This window comes from Battus philenor, unplaced genomic scaffold (assembly GCF_028537555.1).
Source record: "Battus philenor isolate CCGP_79_NKW_IND1 unplaced genomic scaffold, ilBatPhil1.0.hap1 SCAF_16, whole genome shotgun sequence".
Taxonomy (NCBI): Eukaryota; Metazoa; Arthropoda; class Insecta; order Lepidoptera; family Papilionidae; genus Battus; species Battus philenor.
In genome coordinates this window covers 14,852,321-14,862,896 of record NW_027181678.1, presented here as the reverse complement: position 1 = coordinate 14,862,896, position 10,576 = coordinate 14,852,321, and the positions used below count along the sequence as shown (strand labels likewise).

Here is a 10,576-nt window from a genome sequence, read left to right as displayed (position 1 = left end):
TGCACAACTTTGGAATATAAAATGACACTATATTAAGTGTATTATATATTAAGATAGCAAAAATTCTTAATAAAACTCATGTTCTAGTTGTAGTCAGTATTTGAAATTTAAAATAAATATTTCATCGCATATTCTAGTTTTACTAGACTTTTAGACTTTTACTAATTTAATTGACGCTGATACAATAATATTTTAGATTTATTTTGATGCAGTCAACAGACAAGTGTCCATGGAGCCTGTTCAAGCATTCGTTTGAATCGTTTCGCAAGTAATGGACGACGTGGCGCCAGCAGCTCCGGGCGCACCACTGAACAGCGCACTATTTATCAAGTTATAACTTTTGAAAGTAAATGGGGGGCGGATATCATATTCATTTTATTTGTTTTAAGGACAATTTTTTGCGCGCGTTTGGTTTTTTTTTTCAATGTGGGAATACAAGCCCCCTCGTCTGCGCGTGAAGGGCGTGCTTGACCAGCGGGCCGTTACCGCTCCGCTCCGATCGCGCGAGAAGCGGTCCAGCGGCACGCGCCGGCGGAGGGGATGCGGCGGGCCGCGCGGGCGATCAATGGCGCCCCCCACCGCCGGGCGCAGGGCGCAGGCGCGGTCCGGCCGCCGGCTACCGCGCGCGGCTGCCGCCAGTGTGGCGCGGCGTTACGTCACGCGCGGAGCGGCGTGGGCGTGTGGCGGTGCGTGTGGCGGTGCGTGTGGCGGTGCGTGCGGCGGAGCGGCGATGCGGCGCGCGGCGCTGGCGCTGGGCGCGCTGCTGGCGCTGGGCGCGCGCGGCGCGGCTGGCGGCTGCGGCGTGGCCGAGTTCGCGTGCCGCAGCGGCGCGTGCGTGCGGCTGGACGCGTACTGCGACGGCGAGGCGCAGTGCGCGGACGGCAGCGACGAGCCCGCGGGCTGCTCGGTGTGCAACCGCACGTACTACGGGCGCGCGGGCGTGGCGTACGGCGTGGCGCTGCGCGGCGCGCCGCGAGCTCCCTTCCTGTGCCACTTGACGTTCACGGCGGGCGGCGGCGCGCACGGCGACCTGGTGCAGTTGGCCTTCGATGAATTCCGCGTGGGCCGCTACGAGGCGGGCGCGCTGGACGGCTGCCCCGACGGCTACATGCAACTGTCGGAGCTGGGCCGGCCCTTCACGGGCGGCTCCTGGTGCGGTGCGGCCGACGGCGCGGCGCTCTACTACAGCGAGACGGCCACCGTCACCGTCTCCGTCAAGCTGTTCCGCGCGCGCTTGGGCGAGCCTTTCGGCTTCCGGCTGCGCTACAAGTTCCTGGCGCAGCGCGACGCCGTAGTCAGGTCAGTCCGCAGTCGGCGCGGCGCTGGAGACCTGTCGATCGCAGTGAAGTCGTGCGCGTGAGCGTGGCGACACACTTAAGCTGAATTACCCCCTTAAGTGTGTCATGTAGAGGACATCTTATTTACGCGCATATTTCGGAAATCGCCTGAAACATTAAATGACGCAATGCGAGTCCAGCGAACGGAACTCTTGCACGCTCTCTCTTTAAAAAAGAGTGATTCGTGCTCGTGCCGCTCCCGCCCGCCACGCCTGTGTGCATCGCACGTGGTCGCGTTGCTGCCGGCGCTCCACGCGCACCACGTTTCGGAGCATTGTTTTAAATTCACTTTAAATGGCTGCCTATTAAATAATAATCTGTAGTTTTCAACCGAGTGAGCTGCATAGATCTGCCTTTAAAAATAATTGTCCCGAACGACAGACGAAATACGTAACGAGAACACGAAAAGAGCAAAGATAAGAGCGACGAGAAACTCGACGATAGGAAAAGTGTAACTCGCTCGCAGGAAGCGTTGCGCGGAAATAAATCTCTCCTATTTATTTTGTTAGAGAAAGTTTGTATTTAAATATAGTGTTAATGTGACTGACTCTTCCTGTGGGTTAACGTTTCAAATTCAAAAAATACAAAAAATAAAATGGCGGGTCAAAACCCAATCCCGGCTCGCACTCCGCTTAGCACTTTCAGTTCAAACAAGCTGCAAACTGGTAAAACTGTCATTTCAACGAAAGTTGAATCCTTATGGATAATCCTTAATTTACTTGTGGATAGCTAATGCAGGAAAGAATTGGATGCGATTGAGAAAAGAAAACCGTCTCTAGGCATGTTGTTATGACGGCAGTCAGCCATAAAACAATCTCACTTATCTTCCTTTATTTACAAAAGGTAAATTAAAATTAAAGATTATTGAAGCACGTCAGCGGACGGCTCGCGCGGCGCGCCGCCCGCGATGCTCCTCCGTCGCAGAGGCGAGGGCATTCTGAATCGTGACCGAACCCTAGCTTGTGCATACAAACCTACGAAGATGGTCCAACCGATAACAACTTCTTTTGGAAAACTTCGTTTAGGATCGTTTAGGAAGTGTTTGTTCGCGTGTTTCACAACGCGGAATAAACGTTCTCGCGTTTATTTACTTAGTTTATCGTGTAATTGATTACTTCTTTAGCAATGAGACGCCGACACCGCGGAGTACTGTGCCCTCTGCCCCCGCCCCCCCCGCGCCCGCACTCGCCACTTGACACACATCGGCCGGGGCAGATCCAGAGTGCGCGCGAATCCGCCACGCTCGCACACTTGAACCCATTTTTTTTAATAAAACACCTACTTGACAGATGTTACGACTGAGTGAGTGGTGACACAAGTCACCGGTGACTCCTGAGACAATGACACTTGAGTTGCACGCATCTCCGCGCAAGTTAGCGCCCGCTCGCGGCAACATCGTTTTGACCGCGAAAAACTAGTTTTGCTTTACTTTTTACGAAAGCTGATGAAATATTAGTTCAAGTACAGAAGTTCTTTATTCACATACGATGGATTACATCTCTTGTTAATGTCATGTTGAGTCTACCACTGGTTATTTCCTGATCCTGGTGCCAGCGTGCGAGCGCGGCTTAAGGCTGGTATCAGCTCGGGGACCGGCGGCCGTTTTGAGATGGTTTTACGATAACATCGAGAAAGCTACCGGTTCCAAAGCAAAACTGCGAGCACGCATAACATCGCAGGAGCTGCGCCGGTCGTATTTGTTTGTTAATAATTAATTACAGATAAAAGTGTACTATTGATGAAATTTTGTTCGTGATGAAAGTTTAAAAAGGAAAAAAATCATGCATTTTTCCTGGAATACACATAATATGTCCATAACTAATGTAGAAAATATCTAAATGAGGAAAGTGACGGTAATTCCTGCACGTCAGCATGTGCACTGCAAAGTCCTGTGATGCACACACCAGTGCACTAATGGGCGGCACTGCGCAGGTTCGGTGCGGCGGGTGCACCGCTGGAGCGCGGCGCGGTGGCGCCCGGCACCTACTGCACGCGCACCTACGAGGAGTGCCATCGTAAGCGCTGTCGTCTGCAGAGCCCCAACTACCCCGGCATGTACCCGCGGTAAGCGCTCCCGGCTGGGCGGCCGCTCCGCAACGACCAGCGCCGCCGGCCCCGCGCGGCCCCTGCCTGCGGGCGCCGCGCGCGGTCGGCGCCGCTCGCCTCCTTTAACGAGTCACGCCACGGCAGGAACGTCACGTGTTACTGGAGCCTGCGGCAGAAGGACATCCCCACCTGCAAGCACGCCATGATCTCTGTGCGCCAAGAGCACTCGCACAAGATGCAAATCAAGCGCTCCATCTCCATGGCCAGGTAAGTCAATAGCAAATGAATCGCTAATCGCGTCACGCCGCGCCAGAGCCGACACTAACATGCTGCCCCCGCAGCCTCAACAAGACGGGCCGCGCAGTGCGCGCGTGGCGCGAGTGCACGGGCGAGCGCGACCGGCTCATCTTCTACGACGGCGCATCCACCGACGACCCTGTGCTGGTGGAGTACTGCGGCGGCGACTGGCTACCGCGCGTCACGTCGCGCGGGCCCGAGATGCTGGTCGCCTTCCATTCCTCGCCCTTCAGCGCGCCGCCGCGCCCGCCCGCGCCCGCAGCTCCTCTGCGCGGCTTCGAGCTGGACGTTGACGTCGTCTTCGCCGATTCCGACTCGCTGGACTACGCGCGGTGAGTACACAGCGCCCCGCCGGCCCGCCGCCCCCGCGCACTCTCATACTCGTTTTGTGGCAGGGAGGCGCGGCGCTGCGAGTTTCACGTGAAGGCCTCCTCCTCCGAGGAGGAGACGAACGCCACGGCGGCTAGCGGTCGCGGGCGCCGCGGCCGCCTGCACGCGCCCACGCACACGCTGCCGCCTAACACGACGTGCACGTGGACATTCCACGGCCGCCCGGGTAACGATTGTTTGCTGGAGAGAACAAAAATATTTTTATTTCGGCCCAGACAAATGTATTTCTTTTCGCAGGTGATCTCGTTTGGATATACTTCTCAAGTTTCACCCAATACTCTCTCGTGGAGCCGAAGCGAGCGGAGAGTGGTGAGCGCGATGAGGATCCAAGTGCCACGCCACCGCCTCGCGTGCCGCCCGAGGTGACCGGTATAGCGGGGGCAGCGGGGGGCGCTTGTGCCGTAGAGCTGCGCATCTGGGACGGGGGCGGCGAGGGCGAAGCGGGCGCGCGCGCTCTTGGCCGCTACTGCGACGCGGCACCGGCGTTATGTGCGCGCGCCGCTTTGGCCAACGCGACGCGTGCGCCGCGTCCGTGTGCCCCACCCGACGGCTACGTGTCGGCGGCGCCGATGCTCGCGCTTGCCGCCACCTCGCTACCGGGCACGGCCACGCACCCGCTCGCCTTCTCGCTGCACTATGAGTTCGTGGACGCGCGGCTAGAGGGCGCGCCGCTGCCGGTCGGCGAAGCGGGCCAACTGCGCGCCGAGCCGCCGGAGTGCGCGCGGCGGCTGACGACGCCCGGTGCCTTCGCGTCGCCACGTAACGCGCTCTGGTTCGGGCGCGGAGGGGCACGCCGCCTGCGTTGCCTCTACCGGATCCAGGCAGAAGGTGGGCGCGTAGAGCTCAAATTGCACACGGCGTCGTTTGGGCGCTCGCCGCGTTGCAGCACGCGCACGGACCCGCTGAGCGGGCGGCCGGTGTGTGCGCCCGAGGCGCCGGAGGTAGGCGAGCTGCCGCCGAGCGACGCGCCGCTTGCCGGGGAGGAGGATGAGGAGCTGCTGCGGGTGCCGCACCTGCGCGTATACGAGGCGCCGTGGCCCGGCTACCGCGTACCGGTGGCGTGCGTGTGCGACAACGGCAGCGCACCGCTGGCGCTGACGTCGGGCGGGCCGGCGCTGGAGCTGGAGCTGGCAGCGCCAAGCTTGCTGGCGGGCGAGGACCATCGCCACGTGCACTTTCGCGGCGAATGGACGCGCTTGCCTGCGCCGCCCTGCGCCGCGCAGCGCCGGCTGCCGCCGCCCGGCCGCAGCGTCCACCTCGTGTATCCGTACAAGTGCGAATTTTCTTTTTACCTTTTTCTATTCGGTCTGCTTGCAGCAGCAACTAAATACATCGCTTAAATTGTAATCGTTGTTGACGTGCGTGCAGCGGGAACAAGGCGTCGGAGTGCGGCGAGGCCCCGTTCCTCCTGTCCGCGCGCGGTAACCGGTCCGTGTTCCTGCGGCTGTGGGGTGAGGAGCTGGCGCCGGACGTGGCCGAGCCCCACTGCGCCACGACCAACCGCCTGCTGGTGTACGACGCGCACTCGGCCAGGTGCGTTTTCGGCCGCAGCTCAATCAGTATTCGAGAGGGGCGGCTCCTGTATTTTATGAAATTTCATCAAATTCCAACCATAAAGCCTTTTGGGCCAATGTAGAAAACAAACATAATTGCAATGCAATCCGCCACAGTCTCAATTACCACAATGAAATATTGACTGAAAGTGATACAATATGTGAGACGTTGGCTATCTTTTCTGATTTATCAAGTGCATGCAGCTTCAAGCGGCCAAAAAGTATTGTATAATTTTAACGAATATTTTATCTGATATTTATGTCGGATATTTGTCAGATGGAAGTGGTTTCCTGAGTTTGGTTGTGGCCGTATCGGCGCAAGTGACGCCGTACGTTGAAGTCGCTTAAAAGAGGTCATCACGCCACAAATCGTCGAGAATGAAACTAAGTGAAGTGGCTGAAGCTGCGGGCATCTCAACTGAGCGAGTGCATCGCATTCCAGCCAAATATTTGTGTGAATGCGATGCGACCCGCGAGCTGTGCGGCGCGAACGCCCAAATTGGATCTGAGCGCAACCGAGTGATAACTTCAAAAGTGTGCGTTGGATCACCAAATGCTCTTTTGTAGTGGTCACTTGGTTAAACTGCGATCCGAACGTATTTCTGAACCGTTATATAACTGTAGACGAAACATGGATCAATCACAATACACCGGAGTTTAAGGAACAGTAAAAACTATGAATTTCTTTAGGTGAACGTGCACCTAAGAAGGACAAGGTGGGTCTGACAGCCAACAAGGTCGCGACCACAGTTTGTTGAGGTGCACGCCGTGACATTCATGTAGATTATCTAGGCAAGAGTAGATCGGTCACCGACCGATGTTGTTCAGTGCTTTTAGGCAGTAGAGATATTATTGATTTAAAGCAGCACCGACCTCATTTGGTAACAGTGTTGCTCCGGCAACACTATGTACGCGCGCGCACGTGTGCAGGTACTGTTCATTACACATCGCTGCATTCGGTCGCTTGCCTTCGACTTTTTTTCTCAAACGACTGGGTAGTAAGGGATTTGGTTTGACTGAAGATATCATGGTTTTTCTTTTTTGGAGCGAAGCGTTGAATCTCTAAGTTTACGCGATAACGAGGTCTACGATGGTACATGCTTGCGTAAAGAAACGTATTCACTCTTGCCTTGGAGAGTTTTTGTGTATGGTGGCAGAGTTATCTGGTAGCCCTCGTAATCATCTACAACTGTTGTTGTTGCACGTGAATAAATAAGTAAAGGTGCATGAAACTGACGCAGGTTGCTAAAGGCCGTGTGCCCCGGGGACGAGGAGGGGCGCGCCGTGCAGTTGTTCACGCAGGAGTGGTGGGCGCGCGGGCGTGCGGGGCGCGCGGCGCGTGCCGGCGCGCTCCTTGTGGTGTGGGCGGCGCGCGAGGCGGGGCGCGCGCGCTTCGCGTGGATGGAGGTGTGGCGCGCGGCGGGCAACGGCAGCGTCGGCGGCGGCGGGTGCGCCCACGCGTGCGAGGCGCTGGGCGCGTGCATGCCGGGCGCGCTGTGGTGCGACGGCGAGCGCGACTGTCCGGGCGGCGGTGACGAGCGAGGCGCGTGCGGCGCGGGCGCGCGGTTGCTGGCAGCGCTGGCGGCACCGGCGGCAGCAGGCGCGGCGGCAGCGGTGGGAGCGTGCGCAGCGCTCGGCGCGCTGGCGGCGTTGGGCGTGCGGAGGCGCGCGCGGTCGCGGGCCCGCGACAAGCGGCTGCTGGGCGCGCTGGCCGCCGGGCGCCGCCTGACGGACGAGCTGCTGTTCGATGCGTCGCGCGCCTCTTCGGCCGCGTCCTCCTGACGCCGCGAGCGCTCCGTCGAGTACATCCACGTGGACCGCGAGACCACCGTGTGACGGAGCGCCCCGCCCCCGCCGCCGCCTGCTCCTGTGCGAGCGCGAGCGGCTGACGAGAGACTGTAGACAAATGTTTAGTCGGACTGCGGGAGCGTCCCCGCCGGTGCACCTTGTCTTGTATAATACAGTGTAAATCCTAGTGCGTAGAACATTTCCGACGGGCGCGGGGCCGAGCGGGTGGGCGGCCATAAGACTGAACGAGCGCAGCTCGATGCGGGCGCACGTGCTCGCGTGCCGCTGCGGGCTGCTGTAGATCGCGCGGGAACTTTGTTATTCTTCGAGTGCACAGCAACAACGTGTAGTGTATAAAAATCGTGAGTCAGTTGATGTGGCACCACACGGCAGACACGTCCCCCGGCGAGTAGTGAGCCCGCCTCCATTACTCGGCGCTGTTCCACCTGCGGCCTGTCACCAGCTGCCTGTCGCCTGCCGCCAACTACAGCTGGCGACGAAGTTTAAGACATTTGTTTCACCGTTTTATACTATCATTTCTACAAAACTAATGTACATTCTGTATATTTTTCGATTGACTATCCCGTCCCTCGTTTTCACTTATGTTATTTTTATTGCTAAAATAAAAACATAGTTCAAATTTAGCAAGTCATTTTAATATCCTTACATTCAAATCGTCGGCGAAGCGCGCGACGCAAGCGCAGCCTCCTGTGCGCCACGAGAGCTGCGGCGGCCGTTGCGGCCGCTGTTTTCGCTCGTGAAAGTTGGCCTCTTTTAATGGCCTCGTGCAACAGGCAGGCGTTCGTTATATACGAGAGTCAGTGCAGTCCGACCAGCTAAGTGGCCGGGGAGGAAGGCGTGATTGCCTTCGGTGAGTGGTTGGAGAACTTCTATGGCCCACTCACGATGTTAAGTTCAAGTGCGTCCAATCAGCCTGCTTCGGACGGAAGGTAAGGGTGGCATTGTGTCTGCTGCCACTGAGACAGCTGAGTTGAGAGTGATGAGGGCTGTCTCTTCAGCAGGCGTTTGGTGAAATAACGAGGTAACCGAAATCTTAAAGTACAACTTCGTATGCACTTGTTACGTTGTTCCGACAGGCCCACAAATGATTGAACATAGTGCGCGATAACTTCCGAAAAGGGGTACGATCCCCAGAAGTTAGGGATACGACGCAAGGAGCAAGAGAAAATACCACAAAGCTGCAGATAGCTCGTACCAGAAAATCCGGAACAGGTATCGTCGCGAGTATGAACGGCGTTCTATTACATTTAAGAAAAAAAAGAAGTATGCCGTGCTGTCAGTGGCTGGTGAGCCACCGCGAGACGAAATTATTATAGTCGTCTCCTTGATTAAACAATGCGATGAAGTCTGTGCACTGGCACGGTGTGCCGGAGGGACGGGCGGGGCGGTGCGGGGCGGTGCGGGGCGGCGCGGGGCGGGCATGTTCGTTAGCCGCTCCGCAAACAGCGCGCAACGAACCGGGCGCGCAAACACCCGCCACGCGATGTATTTGCCTTATCGACGCTACAAACAAATCGTGTTATATTTTCGCGACCCGACGAATTCGATGCTGACGAAGTAGCGCGCGTGTGACGAGTCGTTTTATTGCAGCGGAGGCCGTGTCCCCACGCGCGCCGGCAACTGCAGCATCGCAGCGGACGCGTACGCGAGTATTTCTCTTAAACTGACAGAATGCGCGGCGTGGAATGGAGATTGTGATAGGAGCACTCAACTGCGACAGGAGTCAGGATTGCAAAGAGAGCTGCGCCGGCGGCGCTCTGCCGCTGTTTGCCGCTGCGACGCGAACTTTAGAAGGGAGATGCGGGGCGGGCTACCGCTGGCCGAATTGAACGTCGCAGCAAGGGAACGTGACAGACATTAGTTTCCTTTTTGATCACAAACATGTAAAATAGGCGACAGTACAGCCGATAGCAGGCGTCGCCCCGACACGACCTAACTTCCGCAAACTTGGAGCGCCCCGGTGCCCCCGCGTCCGCTCGTTAATCCCGCGCGTGATCGGGAGGCGCCGCGTGCCTGGCGCTGCCCCCCCCCACACCCCCGCGCACCCCCCGCGCGCCCGTAGGTTTGCGCTAACGAGCCAAGTTTACATTGCTCAGGAGACGTTGTCTACTTCGAAAGCGGCACCCGCCCATCGCCGGCTAGAACTCGTGCTGTTTCGACAAGAACTTTTCATTAAAACTATCAGTTACTATTTTCTTCATTGAACTCTGTTCTTTTAGAGCATTAGGAAGCTACTTCTCGCAACATGGGTGCGTCGCGATGCCTCTGGTGCGCAACACACCCTGAACCTGCACGCAACGGGAAACGATACGTTTTACAAATGTCTTCGCGATACGCACGACGGCGTCCGGTAGCCGCTGTTCACAGACGGCTAGTACCAGTCAGTACACTAGTTGAAAAGTATATTTGAATGTTATTAATCATTTCAATTGTTACCTATGGAGTTAAATCGGTGAAAGAAGTAATTAGATTTCTCTACGCGTTCACGAGGCCCGCGGGGCGGGCGGCAGTGCGGGCGGGCGCAGTGCTGTGACGCGCTCAGCAGCGCCGGCACCGGCCGTCGCGCCGCCCGTGTAAAGGCTGCACTTAACTTCTAATTATAAAATGAAACACCTTTACGACGACTTTGTCTGGTGTCACTGGTGTACCACAGCGCTAGAGCCGGGGTCACTATTGTGCGCTTTCCAATTTTATGACTTTGACAACTGCTTCTGCCCGCTACAAGCAAAATATCGTATGAACTCGAAGTATCTGAAAAAGATCCCGCGATGGACTAAAATTTCAGCTCGCGTTTTTGGTTCTAAAATTGTGTAACGAAAGAGTATTACGAGCACAAATAATAAGCGACTGCGCGCACCGCGTCGCAGGTGTCGTTGCAGGTCGCGGTGCTGTTCTCTCGACAACGCGGCGACGGAATACGTCAGCTTAGTGAGGACCAAGTTGCTATGGGTCGTTGGTTTCGTCGCTTTTTATTATACCGACCTCCACTCAGGCACCGCCGCTGCCGAGCGCGCGGGAAGCCGACACTCGACAAAGCATTACATTAATTCTTATGGATTTCCTAGTGCACCATGAAGATGTAATGCGGTGTATGAATCTGTACGTGGACATATAAAAGCCGACGGAGTCGAGCTGCGGGCGCGT

At 56.9% G+C, this 10,576-nt stretch overlaps 1 protein-coding gene across 1 annotated transcript; it reads left to right on the top strand.

Moving 5' to 3' along the window:
- Positions 1-424: 424 nt before the first annotated feature.
- LOC137919546 (uncharacterized) lies at positions 425-8,005 on the top strand. Its single transcript, XM_068762641.1, has 8 exons — positions 425-1,299; positions 3,270-3,401; positions 3,528-3,650; positions 3,725-4,012; positions 4,076-4,236; positions 4,308-5,343; positions 5,439-5,603; positions 6,865-8,005. The coding sequence occupies exons 1-8, from the start codon at positions 425-427 to the stop codon at positions 7,403-7,405; spliced, it is 3,321 nt and encodes a 1,106-aa protein (XP_068618742.1). The 3' UTR covers positions 7,406-8,005.
- Positions 8,006-10,576: the final 2,571 nt, after the last annotated feature.

What these genes read in the sequence shown, in the direction of transcription:
- LOC137919546 (XM_068762641.1), top strand. Translation starts at nt 425, where the DNA reads ATGTGGGAATACAAGCCCCCTCGTCTGCGCGTGAAGGGCGTGCTTGAC. An exon ending in GACATTCCACGGCCGCCCGG is followed by an intron (nt 4,237 to 4,307) that starts GTAACGATTGTT and finishes TTCTTTTCGCAG; the next exon opens with GTGATCTCGTTTGGATATAC. An exon ending in CACCTCGTGTATCCGTACAA is followed by an intron (nt 5,344 to 5,438) that starts GTGCGAATTTTC and finishes ACGTGCGTGCAG; the next exon opens with CGGGAACAAGGCGTCGGAGT.